Raw genomic sequence first — 16,884 nt, forward strand, 5'->3', positions numbered from 1 at the left:
CCATTCCTGCTTTTCAAAAGAAATCACTTTAAATTCTTTTAATCATATTCAGTAATTGCTTTTTATATTTCTAAATAAAGTTGCTTATATTGCTACATGTAGATTTTTTTGTTTTAGAGCTATCTATTGACTTCCTACTATGGAAATTAGGGTTTCTATTTTCTCCTCCTTACATAAACACACCCCTTTGACAATTCCACCCCCTTTCCAAAGTGATTTCTGTCTCCCCATCCTCCCAGGGTTATATAAACCCCAATAGTCTATAGTGTGTGTTTACATTGTTAAGACTGTGTAAACTGCATTTGTAGCTGAATAATATAGTATATTATAGTCGCTTTTCCTCTTTTTTATTTTCTCTGGAAGTAATAATTGCTTTATTTTTTATTTGCTCAGATTCCTATATACTTACCACTAAATCATCTCTAAATTCTCCCACATTATATAAATATCCTTCTACTCTATTCAAAGAAGACATTCTTTTCTGTCCCTTTTACTCTGTATTTATTTATTTTTTTGCTTTTTTCTTAAATTTTTTTTTTTATTGTGGCATGAGGAATGACAGAAATAGGAAAAAGGAATCTTTGCTAAAGAAATAAAGATTGAAAACAAATTGATAATACAAGGGTAGGCTATGGGAGAAGAGGAAAAAAAGAGACAGAAAATAGAGTAGTCTTGGGGAAGCTGGAAGAAATGTTTCTGCCACATTTGTCTGTGGTTTCTTGTGATTTTCTTTGAAACCAAGAATAAGATTTCCTGTAAGAAGGCTCATGTGTTGCATTATAGGGTATAACTGATTGCAGAGGCACCCTAAATAGATTTCACTGAGAATATAGTTAGAGTTGTGTAAGGATTTAAATCCAGACTCAAAGAGGAGAACAAATTCTTATAAGGCAAGTCCATTTGACTTCATCTGAGGGGGGTTTCGTTACTCATAGGTCCAAGCCCTTATTTCAGAATGATGTTACTTGTGTGATTATCCAGGAACGTGGACTCCAAAATAATTTTAGCTTCTGAGTAGCAAGTTTTTAATTCTCATTTTTACAAGGTGAAGTTCTCATTTTGTACAAATACCCTTTTCCAAAAATAGTGTACCTGGCTAGCACTTAAAAGTTATAACCTTTAGCTTGCCTTGATTGCTAAAAGTCATCTGTTGTGTATTTTTAAAATCTGCATTAACTCTTGTGGACCATTCATGCCATACTGAAGCTGATTTTCTACTTTATTTTTTCAGTTGTTCATGGTGGACAATGGAGCAGATGACTGGAGAATAGCCATGACTTATGAGCGTATTTTCTTCATCTGCTTGGAAATACTGGTGTGTGCTATTCATCCCATACCCGGGAATTATACGTTCACATGGACAGCCCGGCTTGCCTTCTCCTATGCCCCATCCACAACCACCGCTGATGTGGATATAATTTTATCTATACCAATGTTCTTAAGACTCTATCTGATTGCCAGAGTCATGCTTTTACATAGCAAACTTTTCACTGATGCCTCCTCTAGAAGCATTGGAGCACTTAATAAGATAAACTTCAATACACGTTTTGTTATGAAGACTTTAATGACTATATGCCCAGGAACTGTACTCTTGGTTTTTAGTATCTCATTATGGATAATTGCCGCATGGACTGTCCGAGCTTGTGAAAGGTAAGTTTGTTTCTTTTCCTGAGAACATAATTTGCCATATCGTGTCTTCAGAAAGAAAGAAAACATTTTAGAGTTGGGATGTAGACTTGTATCACTCTTGAAAATTTTGGATTCTCTGACAGGCTTCTCTTAAATGATCGTGACAAAGTTTTTCTGAAGATTTTTGCATAGAGTGAATGCCTTCATGATTGTATGTTTTCCTTTCCAATTTGATCAGTTTGTAATAGAGGACTGCCTTTATAATTTTAGTGTGTCAAAATTTGGAGACTTAGAAATTGTACAGGAGACTTCTGTTGGAAATGTTAGTTTAATGGTAATACTGAATCATTTCTGTGCCTGATTGGTTATAAGCATTGTTTGTCGTTGAGCAGAAATCCGGTGAAAAGCTGTTGGTATAAGATACTGAACTTCAGCGAATCTCTTAAAGTGGTTTGTGGATTTTAGTGCCTATTTATAATAGTGTTCACATGATTGCCTGATAAGGAGCTTATGGGTATGCATATTAGTTTTTATCAAACTTTCAACAATTAATGAAAAGAGTGTGTATTTATTGTCTGAAGACCTCTGGTGGTCTAGAGCTAGACACATGCTCAGGTTTCAGGAGCTCTTAATGCTCAGTGCTCTTAATCTGTCATAGCATTGATAATGTTAACTTTGCCATTTGATAAACAAAAGTAGATTTATCATATAAACAGAAAGAGCTAGATCATAATGGGATGGAGAGCACCCTCACATGACCTTGGTTAAGAAAATTCAAGTTGAAATTTGGAGTAGAAAGATAGGAATGATTTAGAAGTTTTTAGGACTGTTGAAAGTTCAGATGTTGGTCTTTGTAGTAATCGGGTTTTTAAAAAATTAGTTTTTGAAAGTCAAAGTTATACACTCAAATAGTTTAAAGAAGAAAAAAATCTATATGAGAGTTGCTGCAAAAAAAAAAAAAAAGTAGTGAACCCACAGCCTCCCCCATCCCATTCCTGCTTTTCAAAAGAAATCACTTTAAATTCTTTTAATCATATTCAGTAATTGCTTTTTATATTTCTAAATAAAGTTGCTTATATTGCTACATGTAGATTTTTTTGTTTTAGAGCTATCTATTGACTTCCTACTATGGAAATTAGGGTTTCTATTTTCTCCTCCTTACATAAACACACCCCTTTGACAATTCCACCCCCTTTCCAAAGTGATTTCTGTCTCCCCATCCTCCCAGGGTTATATAAACCCCAATAGTCTATAGTGTGTGTTTACATTGTTAAGACTGTGTAAACTGCATTTGTAGCTGAATAATATAGTATATTATAGTCGCTTTTCCTCTTTTTTATTTTCTCTGGAAGTAATAATTGCTTTATTTTTTATTTGCTCAGATTCCTATATACTTACCACTAAATCATCTCTAAATTCTCCCACATTATATAAATATCCTTCTACTCTATTCAAATATATTAAGCAATCTATCAATTTCACCTTGAAGAGATGACTCTTGGAACATTCTCACCTGCTTCTCCTTCATGTTGGAGATTTTCTTTGCCTTTTTTTTTATGTTGGGTAGCCTTTCTTGAACCCCTTTTCTCCTCTTTCTTTGTTTATTCCTTTATTTTGGTAGAATCTAAGTCTTGCAGTAGTTTCAAAGAAAAGGTAGTGTGTGAGAAAGAGATTTTTTTTTGAGACCTTGCAGATATGGGCGTCTATAGTCTTCTCTCATGCTTAATTGGAAATCTGGCTGGAAATGAAACTCTGGATTGGAAATCACTTTTCTTCAGAATGCTGAAGACTTCATTTTGCTCTGTCATCCAGGGTCCAGCAGCCTGATGCCATTCTCATTTTTTATCCTTTTTCTTTTTCTGGAAGCTTTTAGGATTGGTATTCTAAAATCACACAAGGACGTGTCTTGGTGTAAATCTATTTTAATCTATGGTATTGGGAATGTAGTGGGCCTGTTCAATCTTGGATTTCATGTCCTTCAGTTCTTGGAAATTTTTTTGACTTACTTAATAATTTTTATTTCTGTGTGTATAATGGTCCTCCTTTATTCTCTAATTTTATTATTTTCCTTTCTCTATTGTTTTTCCATTTCTGTTTTTGTCTATATATGGAAGACCTCAATTTTATCTTTTAAACTTTGTGTTCAGACTCTATCTATACTATATATTAATTTCCAATATCTAATTTTTGATCCCTGAGTGCTTATTTTGTAAAATTGCATCATGTTTTTCTTTCATAATTATACTGTTTTATTTCCCTGTAGATGTTAATGATAACTTTTTGAAATTTTTTTCTTTGTATATTTTTTTCTTTCCCCAAAGACGTATTTTTCTTTTTGTTTTTGCTTCTATTTTAGAAGCTTTCCTTAAGTGTTTAGGCATCCTTGGCGGCCTGCTCATCCTTCAGAGTGAGGCACTAACAAGCTGATTAGAAGCTTTCTGTACATATCTGGAACTTGTCAACTGCAGGCTTCCCTCAAGGGTGATTTGGGTGAAGGCCAAAGAGCACCAATTTCAGTACCATTATGTGTTTTCAGTCTTCCCTGACAATCAGACCAGCCCATGGGAAGTCATTTCTACTGCGCTGCCATGAAGGCAGAAGCCTGGGTGACAGCATTCTGGAAATTGAAAGAGCAAAGAAGAGTTTTCAACAGTTGCTGTGTGAGCCTCTGCCTATTTTCCTGGTTCCAGTACAGTAGCCTGCTTTCTCCAGTGCTTGATGCCTGCAGTCAGTCCCCAGACTGTGTTTTACCCTCTTCAGACAATAAATTTCTAGACTTCTGCCAGGTTGCAAGGAACAGTTAGCGTTCACACAGAGCGGAAGAGGGAATCTAGGTGTCTAACTGCTTCTACACCATCTTTGAAGCTGTCTTCCCATTCAGAGCTCTAGCATTGTCCCCACCTGCAGAGATACTGGTGCTGAGGATGCCTGAGTCATGGTGGGGGGGTTGGTGCTCAGTGCACATGTGGTTGCCTCTTGGTTTTTCACTATTGCTGCTATAGAATTCTGCTTCCTGGGGTCAGGTAAGTCAGTGACCACCTGTCTATTGGCTTTCTAGCTTCTTTTACTGCTGTCTTGTCACTCATTCCTGTTGTCCTTATGGCTGTCTGCTTTTTCTTTGTTGTTTGCTTGTTTTAAAATTACTTATAGCCATTTTTAGGACATTAAGGGAAGGAGCTGAGGCCAGCATGCTTGTTGGGTCCACCTGCTTTTACCAGAAATTCTGTAGTGACTAGTTTTTAATATCATGTATCTGAACCTTTTTTTAGAACTTCTCTATATAAATATAGCATTTGTGGGATTAACGTTTTCTTTTTAAAGAAAGGTAGACTCCTTGTGGTAATGCTTTGTTTCCTAGCAATCATGGTATTTAGAGGCTTATGATATTTTCTGGAGCAGATGTACCTATAAACATTGAAGAATAAACGTGGAAAGCTCTAGTTGACCTATCTGTTTAGTTTATAAAGATTAGCCTTCACTAAAAATTAGGCATAACAATGTAACGATGATGGTAAAAGCATGATTTAACAATATATACATCTCTATGGGTGGTCTCCAGGACATCTGCTTCCCAAGGACCAATAAAAATAGCCTCAAAACTGTGCACATGCTATACATTTTCTTTTCAGAAACGGTTCATCTTAACTGTTTTAACCCATTGTCAGTAAATACAGAAGGCCAAAGGCAAGCTGTGCCAAATTTTCTTAGCAGCCCAAAGTCTGTGTTTTTTAACATGCCTGATTGTTAGATGACAGCCATTCCTGTTTTCATATAAAGAAGCAATAAAAAGTGAAAATTGTCCATTTCATAGCAAGAATGAGAGTCTGTAGCCGGCAGTTACATAAAGGGAACAAATCCATGGCAAGGTGGGGAAGGGACAGAAGCCAAACTCCGGATTGGGACACCAGGATTTACTCCCAGTTGTGTAATTTAGGGGCCGAGTGACCTCTGGCCAATCATCTCACTTCTTTTTGCTTTGGTTTCTTCATTTGCAAACTAAATGGCTTAATAAGCATTCCTCTTCCAAAGGTAGCATTTTATAATTAGACAAATGTATAAAAGAAAACAAAATCATTAACCAGCACTGTGATAATAGAAGATTTTCCACATTTTGTTTTCCATTAAACTTCCCATTTTGCTGTACAAAATCTCCAGATTGTGACTTGTAAGATACAAAAATGTAAAAAAAAAAATTTATTTTTCCACAGAGTTGCGATTTTGAACATGATGTCACCAGCATCTTACACTTCCTTGCATGTTTTTTTTCTGATCTTTCTTTTTTTTTCTTTTGTGAAGTTTTCAATACTTAATACTACATACAACTTTCCTATTTATTTGGTTGAGGATTTGGATTTGAATGAACCCCATCAGTTTCATCTTTGGTTCATCCAAGCATCCTCTCCATATTAAAGGGAGGAGAGTCACATCTGATAAGAATTCTCTTTTTAGTTAAATAGAAGACATCTAAGAGGAAACTTACACTCTTTTAAAAGGACAGAGCTTGAGAAAGAGAGAGGTAGACAGCTTTCTGGAAAAGTTTGCATTGCAAACCTATTTCTGTCCTTCCACCAAGTTTTGGATTTCTGGAGGTTTCTAGAAATTGTTCTCTACTAATGCAGAGGGCATCCTATAGAAGGTATCTAGTCCTTGTGGTATTATATTCTCTGGCATTTCATGCACCTCTGATTTATTTACCTCTAGGTAATAAAAATTTGCTGTGTGTGTGTGTGAGAGAGAGAGAGAGAGAGAGAGCGAGCGAAAGGGAGAGAGAGAGAGAGAGAATCAGAGTAGCAAGAATCTACCATTATTTCTTGGCCTACGTCTGTTAGTAGAAGGCTGCCCCAGACCAGACCACAGTAATCCACTCTCTCTGGTTCCAGTTTGGCCTTGTGTTAGGTGGGCATCAGGCCTAGGAAGAATATTCTCTTCTGAAGCGGCCTGAGAAGTGTGGCCTGGTGCTGAGTGATCTATGTTCGTGGGGTCCCAGGCCAAGGCTTTAATGTCTTAGTAGAAATTTCAGGAATTTTTATGTTTTAGAAGAAACCTGAACCTCAGAGCTTGGGGCCCTGAAAATTGGGAATTATCTGATCTTCACTTGTACCTTTCACAGCTTCTGTAGTTTTGTAAAGAGAGCCTAGGCAGCTGTTCACCCTGAAGTGAGTTTCACTGGACACTGTTACTGAGGAAGTTTAGTAGCTGTTTTGCAAGGGGTAGCACTGGATATTGTGCTATTTGTTTCTTTTTCATTGTGAGAGTTCTCAGAGCATTTGATATGTGAATGTGCATTAGGAATACCCAGGAGGGGAAAAGGGTATATATTTGGACTTGCCTTCTAGGAAACTCACTTGGCGTATATCAAGACTAAAGTTTCGGAGATAGAAAGGGATCACAGCATCCTACGCAGTTTGGGAATTTAAAAAAATATTTCTGTGTTCAATAGAATCTTTTCCTTTTTGCCACAAGTTTTGTAATGTGGGGAAGAGGCCTGAGTTGGGGATGGAAAGGAAGAGGGAGGGCAAAGGTGAGCTAGGAATTTTGGTGGCAGTATTATGGAGCAGAAGAGCAAACGTGATAAACTGTAATAAACTGGAGATTCCAGGTAACGTCACTGTCACGGGAAAAGATTCATTTAGTTAAGACAGTGGCCAAATAAACTGCTGTTCTTATTTGTCTCATTTTATCTCTAAGGGCATTTAAATATGCCCTAGCTAGTATGTATTAGTTAAGAGGAAAAATTATCTGAAAACGACTTAAGAATGGTTTTTGCTCTTTCATGTGCTTATTGTCTATCTTCTTTTGAAAAGCTTCTGTTCATGGCTTTTGCCCACTTGTTAATGGGGTTGTTTGATTTTTTTCCTTGCTGATTTGCTTGAGTTCTTTGTAGATTCTGGTTATTGGATGTGTAGCTTGTGAATATCTTCTCCCATTCTGTAGGTTGTCTATTCTGTTGATTATTTCCTTAACTGTGCAGAGCTTTTTAATTTGATCAAGAGTCCCATTTATTTATTGTTGCTGTAATTGCCATTGTGGTCTTAGTCATAAATTCTTTGCTTACACCGATGTCTAGAGGAGTTTTTCCTACATTTTCTTCTAGAAATTCTTATGGCTTCAAACCTTAGCTCTAACTCTTCTATCCACCTTGAATTAATTTTTGTGAGTGGTGAGAGATAAGGGTCCTGTTTCATTCTTCTGCATGTGGCTATCCCATTTCCCAGCACCATTTATTGAATAGAGCTTCTTTTTCCCAGTGTATATTCTTGTCCACTTTGTCAAAGATCAGTTGGCTGCATGTGGATGATTTTATATCTGGGTTCTCTGTTCTGTTATTGGTCTATGTCTCTATTTTTGTGCCAATATCATGATGTTTTGGTTACTGTGGTCTTTTAGTATAGTTTGAAGTCTGATAACTTGAGGCCTCCAGATTTGTTCTTTTTGCTTACGATCGCTTTGGGTATTCGGGTTCTTTTCTGGTTCCAAATAAAGTGTAGGATTATTTTTTCTAGATCTGTGAAATATGATGTTGGTATTTTGATGGGAATTGCATTGAATCTGTAAATCACCTAGGTAGTATAGACATTTTAACAATCTTGATTCTGCTAATCCATGAGCATGATATGTTTTTCCATTTGTTTTTGTCACGTGCAATTTCTTTCCCCAGTATTTCGTAGTTCTCTTTGTAGAGATCTTTCACCTCCTTGCTTAAGTATATTTCTAGGTGTTAAAACTGCAATGAGATATCACCTTACCCTGGTTAGAATGGCTTTTATTAAAAAGTCCAAAAACAATAGATGCTGATGTGGATGCAGAGAGAAAAGAATGCTTATACACTGTTGCAAATTAGTACAACCTCTATGGAAAACAGTATGGAGATTCTTCCATACTACTGCAGAACTAAAAGTAGACCTACCATTCGATCCAGAAATCCCACTACTGAGTATTTACCCAAAGGAAAAGAAGTCATTTTGTCGAAAGACACCTGTACTTGAATGTTTATTACAGCACATTTCACAATTGCAAAGATGTGAAATCAACCCAAGTGCCCATTAATTCATGAGTAGATTAACAAAATATGGTGTGTATATACCATGGAATACTACTCAGCCATAAAAATGTATGAATTAAGGCCTTTTGCAACAATTTGGATGGAACTGGAGACCATTATCCTAAGCAAAATATCTAAAGAATGGAAAACAAACACTACATGTTACTCATGATTAAATTGGAACTAACTGATGAGCACACATGTGCACAGAGGGAAGTAAAACTCAGTGGAAATCAACTGGGGGGGAGGGGGAAGGAGGGCATGGATAAAAAACTACCTATTGTATACAATGAACACTATCTTCGTGATGGGCACACTTATAGCCTTGACTCAAGCATTACAAAAGTGATCCATGTAACCAGAAACATTTGTCATACCCACATAATATTTTGAAATTAAAAAAAAAATTTAAAGGCAAAAAAAGAATGGTTTTTGCTCTTTTTGAGAAAAAAAATTAGAGAAGCAAACAATATAACTTTTGAATAGCTTCTAATCATCTACATTGCAGTTTAGATGGATTTAGGAATAAATTCTCTCCAAAAACTAATAGATAAAAGTAAATTTGGTACTTATTTCTCAAATTGTCAAAGACAGCTGGAGGAATAGAGACCTCAATTTCAGTTGTGTTTAGATTCTACTATTCAGTGTCTTAAAAGTATGTTTTGTTTCTTCCACTAGAGTAATTCTGTTAGATTTCTATTTTTTTTTAATCTCTGTCACTAATAGTCTTTTATATCATCCTTTTTTGTTTTTGTTTTTAATTGCCTGGAAGGTGATTTCTGAAATACTTTATTATCATATGGTGTATTAATCAGGTTTCTCCAAAGAGACAGAACCAATAGGGTATAGATAGAGATAGATATATGAGAGAGGATCTATTAGGGAAATTGGCTCATGTGGTCTTGGAGGTGAGAAGTCCCACAACAGGCCATCTGCAAGCTGGAGACCCTGGGATGCCAGTAGCATGGCTCAGTCCAAGTCCAAAAGCCTCAGAACCAGGAAAGATACAGTGTAACTCTTAGTCCAAGGCTGATAATCTGTGAACCTGGGGGCTACTTTCAGTTCTGGACTCCAAAGGCCAGAGAGAGCCTGAAATTCTGATGTCCAAGGGCAGGAGAGGCAGAGGTCCCAGCTCCCGGAGAGAGAGAAAATTGCCCCTTGCCTTTTTTATTCTATCTTGGCCCCCTAGGAGATTGGATGGTGCCTGCCCATATTGAAGGTAGATCTTCTCTACTCAGTCCACTGACTCACATGCTAGTCTCCTCTGAAAATACCCTCACAACACAATCAGAAATAATGTTTTACTAGTTCTCTAGATGTTCCTTAATATGGTCAAGTTGACACCTAAAATTAACCATCACATGTGGTATATTGTGGAATATTACAGTCAAATCATGCCCCATAATGAAACTACATATAACGTAAGTTTTATATTAAAAAGCTGCTTTTAGCACAAGGATTGGTTAGGTCTTCTGACATATTATTATGAACGAGTTGCTAAGGCAAAGCTCCTATAGGATGAGAATATTCCTGTTTTGTTACTAGACAGATTTCCATCCTCTTACCACCAATTCACAGAGGATATATGATTTGGGGTTTTACTTTCTATGGAATATGGGCCCTTTATATCATCTCCATTTTGCACATACAAGTTAAAATGAATACCCTTGTTCCTGAGAACCAATAAAACCCAAAAATGGGATAGTCATTGTTCACATCTACTAAATTAATTCAGCATTGCAGTGGATGGCTTCTTGTGACTAGGTGTTACTCTATGACTCTAAGATCATACATGTTTATTACTTCCTCTATATAGAGCATACTTTTAAATAAAGCTGAACTCACTTCCGTATGTGATCAACTCTGTTTAGAGTGCTTAAGTGATCTGGGTTCTAATTTTCAAGTTTCTCGTTTCAAAAAAATTTTAGTTTGTTTTTGTCTTTTTATATAAAATAAGCCAGATTTTCAAGGAGTAAAGGATAAATGGCAGCTGAAATTTTCACTTGTTCTATTTTTTTTTTAATTATTTATATAGGAAGAATGTGAAATGGGGAGGTACATTTTGGAGTATTAGTTCCTTTTTCTGGTCTGATAGCCATGATTTTACTTTATATTTTCAGGAGACTCCCCTAGAAGCCTACTCCTTTTCAAGCCCTGACCATTAGAGATGCCTATTTCCTGATGATTTACTTAAATTTGAAACATGTTACTTGTGATCAGGTTTCGTCAATAGTTGTAAAAGTAGTCATAAAATATGCATTGCAGTGCTAGGGAAACATATCCTCCTGCACTTTGATTTATTACATTATATTGAGTAATTAGATTATTTCTTAGCACTTCAAGTTTCAGCTGTGGCTAAGCGAACAACTCTAAGCATTTCATCAGTGGATTTGTAATTTGTGGTTGACGGTAATGTAATACTTTGTAAACTTATACTTCCAGAGTCTGATTCATACATACAGACACAGCATTTTTCAGGCTCATAAATGAGTCACAACTTTAAAATGGGCCCTTCAAGTTACAAAAGTCGGCAGTTTGAAAGCGTTCATCCTGCATCTGTGATTTGCAAAGAAAGCATCTACACTCATAATGTTTGCCAGATAAATTGGTCATTAAAGTCTTATGGAAAGAAGAGCCAATACTCTGTCCAATTTTCTCTTCGTTTGTGTATAGATATGCTTTGTTTGTTAGCCTACCTCCTGAGAAAACAACGAGGAATAATATTTGTTGGCAAGGGACTTTGAGACCCTGGTCGAATGAATGCCGGTTGAAAATACCAGGAGTGATTAAATTCAAACAGAAAAAAATAAAAGCTGAACAGCTCAGGAATGGCAGCTCAGTGACCTCATAGTCAATTCATTGCAGTCTTCCCCGTCCTGACATCCATCCTGATGCACACATTTTATGAAATGTGGGTCCCAAGTGTCTTCTGACTTTGGAAAATCCCTTGAATCATTCCCATAGTGTATTAGACAGGGTGTGTGTCTGCAATCTTGGACAGTGTTCTCATGCAACTCAGCGTCAGAACCATTGTGCCAGATAGAAAGAAAGAACATAAAGTTTGAAATTAATACATTTCTTAGACATAAATGAGATTTGATTGGAGAAAACTCAAGTGTTTTCTCCTTCCTCCAGGATTTTCTGCATTCTATTTCTTTCTGAATTGTATACCCTTCATTTTTTAATGTTTTATTAATGCAAAATTATATTAAAATAACAAAAGAAATTCAAGACCAAAAAGTACTTTTATATGGAATAAAATGTACAAATTTTGAACATTCACTGAGTTTGGACAAATCTGCCTTCTATTATAATGTTGAACTTTTATAACCTTCATCTTGCTTACTGTTATTAGAATTAAGTGGGGAAAAAGGTGGATTTTAGTATTGTACTCCAGAGCTGTTGTTAGGTAATAAAGCACCTACTGTTTGTCAAGAGATCCCCTTGGCTTGACTCCCTTAGGAAGGACTATGCGAACTGCCTCTCCACTGTTTTCTGGCCTATATGTGGTCTCTGAGGCCCTATGGTGAGGCGTGTCAGTCCTTGAACTCTCTCACACTACCGTTTCCAGCTCTGATTTGTCACTGATTTAAAATCCCATAGATTAATAAATAGTCTGCCACTGACAAATTAAAAGGGATACTAGAAAGGGCCCCGTCACCAGATATTTAAAGATAGCATGGTGGTAAAGTCAAAGCCATTTTTAATTCGTGGTCATTATTCAATAAATGTTTGATGAACACATACTGGAATAAAAAAAAACTTTATGCAGAATTTTACCATAATTTTTGGCTAAAATATTAAAAGAAAAAAGGATTCTTGTCATTTTTTAAACAGCTTTATTAAGGTATAATTTACATACCATAAAATGCACCTATTTGAAGTGTGCAAGTGAATAATGTTTAGAGTTGTGCAACCATCACTACCATCCATTTGTAGAATAGTCCCATCACCCCCAAAGATCCCTTGTACCCACTTGCATTAAATCCCTGCTCCCGCCTCCATTCCCAGGTAACTATTGATGTGCTATCTGTCTCCATAGATTGGCTTTTCTGAGATCTTCATATAAATGGAATCAGATAATATACAGTGTTTTGCATCTGGCTTTTCTTACTTTAAGTTTTGATGTTTGTCTATGTGATGGTATGTATCATAGTTTTTTTTTTTTCCCTTTTTGTTGGTGAGTGCTATTCTGTTGTAAGGATATTCCATATTTTGTTCATCCATTCACCAGTTGTTACATATTTAGATGGTTTCCTGTTTTGGGCTACTATGAATAGTTGTCGCTATAAACTTTTGCACACGTGTCCAAGTGAACATTTTTTTTTCTCTTAGGTAGACATCTAAGGGTGTATCATTTTAAATTCCTGCTAGCAATCAACAATGTATGAGGGTTCCAGTTTCATCACATCTTTGACAACATTGTTAGTCATTCATACATATTTGATATATACACATATATACTCCTTCATATCCATATATATGTATATCCGGATATGGATATATGGCATTGTCATGTATATGTGTTTATATATGTATCTGTACATACACATTTATATCTTTGTATGTATATACATATATGTGGTCTTAACGTGTATTTATGTAGTTATATAGCCATTCTAGCGAGTGTAAAGTAGTATCTTATTGTGATTGTAATGCGCAGTCTAATGACTAATGATGGTAAATAACTTTTCATGTTATCGTTAGCTCTTTGTATATCTTCTGTTTTTTTCTTTTCATTATCATTGTGTTTTTTGAGCACATTAAAGCTATGTAGAGTTGGCTTTTTCTACATCAGTCCTGCCTTGCCTCCCAAAGCCACACAAGACAAAAGCCAGTTAAACATCCCCAGCACACTGTACGTTCTTTGAAGAGGCTTAACTCCCTTGCTAAGTTCACGCTTCATATGCTTCTCCTTTCTGCCCTTTTCCTGCCCTGAAGTCTTTCTTTTCTAGTAACTACTGTTTTCTAGTAACAAGAAAGAGAGGGAAGAGCAAAGGAGATTGGTTTTCAACCCTAGTTTAAAAAAAAATCTTTCCAGTTCTTGCATTGCTTTGGTGATTTGTAGTAGCTATGAAAAATGAAGCCCAAAGGATATCTGTCATTTTTCTACTTAGGGTGAAGTGTTCCTGACATGCCTCCAATGGAGATATTCAAGATTCGTTTTGCTTTCTCCCTCAGTTGAGGCAATAATTTGTTTTGATTGATCCACAGCTTTCTGCATGACCAAGAGCAAACATCTGTGATGTGTCTGACCTTGTTTTATGGATGTAGGTAGACATTGTGAAAAACCAAGCTCCTCCCCACCTTATGTGAGCTTGCTGGATTTCATGACAGTTCACAGTCATGACTTTGGAAGAGTGATGTTCTAGCCATGGGCTCCCTGACCAAATGACCACTGTTTGACTATTCTTTGCAGCGTGCTTTGTATCACAGTGACAGGGTATTGTAATACAGCTCACAGGATGTAGCAATTGATGTTGACATACAGTATTCTTGATACCACAGGGGCTCAGGGGACAAAAGATGTTTGAGTAGCCACTGCCTAATATCTTTGCTTTCAGGTCTCCTCTCATGATTTAGTGTTCTAAAACTTTTCTGTTTTACATAAAATATACTGTTTTAGTTTATTAAATTGTATTTAATATTCTAATAGAAAAATATATGTTTAACAGTAATTTTTAATAGACTTGTTATCTAATGTTGTAGTTTTAGGATTTAGTTTTATGTAACCCCATGTAAGAATCATGGTTTGTAAATATGGAAGGTACAAAGTAAGGTAGAAACTTTTCAGATCCAATTTATTAGAAGAAATTATCTTTTGTGTCACTGATCATGGTGAAAAGTTGAATTTAGTGGCTTTCTTGCTTTAAAGAAATGATTCCCAATATTTCATGTGATTGAGCATATTAGTGATAATAAACTGTTTTTGAACAGTTTATTAACTGGAGCTATGCTAGGCATCTATGGAGAATCATCCTTAATCTCCACTTGATATTCTTTTGGGGTAATAACTTTGTGTCCCAGTGGGTATAATATTACAAAATGAAACATCAACATCCAATACAGAAAGATCAGCTTTGGTCAGTAATTTTAACCTAGTTTAATGGTGACTAGGCCTTAGAATTTCTGGCTTGCTACGTGTCTGGAAAGGAGTGAGTATTCTTATACTTAACTAGTGTTATTGTGGGAATCTGCCTACTATGCTTTCTACTATTTAGTAAGGTTTGTTTTTTAAAATGGGTTCTAAGAAGTTTGGAGGTGTCACTGTGAAGTGAGAAGCTACTCTGTCAGGTTTTCTATTCCTGTTTAAAGATTTTTCATTTTTTAAATATCACACTGATAGCTTCTCTCATCCATCATTCACCTATTGTACCATCTGGGTCTCTGTTACTTCAACCCTACCCAGGTTGTTGGCATTTATCATGGTGGGGCAGGTGCGTGGTGGATGGTTGGGTGGTAAAAGGAATGAAGATGCAATAATAGGCAGGTTTGATGTGGTCTGAAGAAGAATCAGGAGACTATTGTAGTCAGTAGTCGGTAGCATAATATGGTCAAACTTTTTATCTGGTTCTGATTAGGTTAGGAGATGCATTTTCTCCAGTTTAAAGGTATTCTGTGAGCGCCCGAGGTATTCTACACCCTGTGCAAATGGGGCTACAAAAGCCCCACCTGAATCAAGCTCCTCAATGGAAAAAACTATATTTGATACCATCTTAATCCCCACAAAGCCCAGAGCCATTTAATATCTAGGTCAGATAAAACCTTACAAGTCATCTGATTCTGTCAGGTCAAGAGTGATAACAACTACCACCACTCCATGAGGACTTGGGGGGTAAATGTTTCTGTGTAGATGGGACCCATCAGTTAGAACCATACAAGGCTGATTATTAACACTTGATGAATGACTTAATGCATTAAATTTAACCCTATAAGTCTCATTATGAAGAGTAGAACTAATAGGAGTAAGGTATGTTAAATGCAAAAAAAAAATATTCTTACATCTTTATTCCATTATCTTCTAGAAAACTGGTTCATTTGCAAGTAATTAGTGTTTTACCATTTAGTAAGTTAACAAAGGTTAATGAGTAGCTCTGTGTTAATTTAAAATTCCTGTGAAGCTGGGGTGAAAATAGCACACGGTGAATATTTGAAGACTGCAGACACGTTGGTCTGGGAAATCTGAAACCTTCCCTATGTGCCGAACTGACAGACCTCTCAGAAACGTGACAGGCATGGTACAGCACTGCTTGCAACCCTCCTCTGTGTTCCGCCTGGAAGTATTTCTGTTTCCTGGAGCACACAGACTTCAGACAAAGTTTTTCGGTCTTTTATCTTGGGTATGTTGCCTTATGGGCTCTCAGCAACTATGCGACTGCAGTCATTGCCTGAGATTTGCAGGCAAGGGATGGGGTAGAGGGAACCGTGTTCTGAGGCACCTTTAGCAACAGAGCTCCAAAGTGCAGAGAGACAGACAGACAGACAGACAAACATGAGAGCCCCCCAAAGCAGCATTCCATCTTTGCTTTCACGAAACTGCCCATGTTCTAAGATCACTGCTGTTGTCCCCTCTGCCACTCAGTTTAGGTCCTGATGTGCATTTAATTTCATGAGTACTTCCTGAAAGCTTCCTTCATAGGAATAGGAACCTAGCAGCTCTCCTGTTAGAAGTGCACTCGGCGAGCGCTGCTCACCATGGTCTGCAGAACTGCCCAGAATCCCCACCACAGCCTCTGGGAAAACCGCATCATAAATTTTAAACCCCCAGGTTTTACTTCCTGGTACTAGCGCATCTCTAAGTAACCACATCACACAATGGGTGCATGTAGGCTATTTTAAAGAGAACATAAGAATTTTTTTTCATGGCTCTTTATCCAGTTTTATGATACTTTTTATTAGAGATGTTATCTGATTTAGTCTTTGTCTTAATCTGTGCTTCCTATTGATCATTTTTTGTAGAGAAAAATGGTAGCAAGAATTGAGGAATGAAAATATTCCTTTCAGCATGCTGAACTAGCCAAAGCAGAGGTTGGTAAACTTTGCTCCATGGGCCAATATGGCCCACTGCCTGTTTTTGTAAAGCCCATGACCTAAGAATAGTTTTTACATTTTTAAATTGTTGGGGAAAAAAAGAATATGTGACAGAGACTATATGTGGTCTGCAAAATCTAAAATATTTATTACCTAGCCTTGTACAGAACAGTTTGCCAACC

At 36.6% G+C, this 16,884-nt stretch overlaps 1 protein-coding gene across 1 annotated transcript in view; it reads left to right on the top strand.

Annotated features, from left to right (window-relative positions):
• The window catches only part of KCNN2 (potassium channel, calcium activated intermediate/small conductance subfamily N alpha, member 2), a 141,867-nt gene that overhangs the window by 36,505 nt on the left and 88,478 nt on the right, over window positions 1–16,884 (top strand). The window contains exon 3 of the mRNA XM_012659561.1: window positions 1,232–1,650. Coding sequence (XP_012515015.1) covers window positions 1,232–1,650 — 419 coding nt within the window. The remainder of the gene's footprint in view (window positions 1–1,231; window positions 1,651–16,884) is intronic.

This window comes from Propithecus coquereli, unplaced genomic scaffold (genome assembly GCF_000956105.1).
Source record: "Propithecus coquereli isolate 6110/MARCELLA unplaced genomic scaffold, Pcoq_1.0 Scaffold62, whole genome shotgun sequence".
Taxonomy (NCBI): domain Eukaryota; kingdom Metazoa; phylum Chordata; class Mammalia; order Primates; family Indriidae; genus Propithecus; species Propithecus coquereli.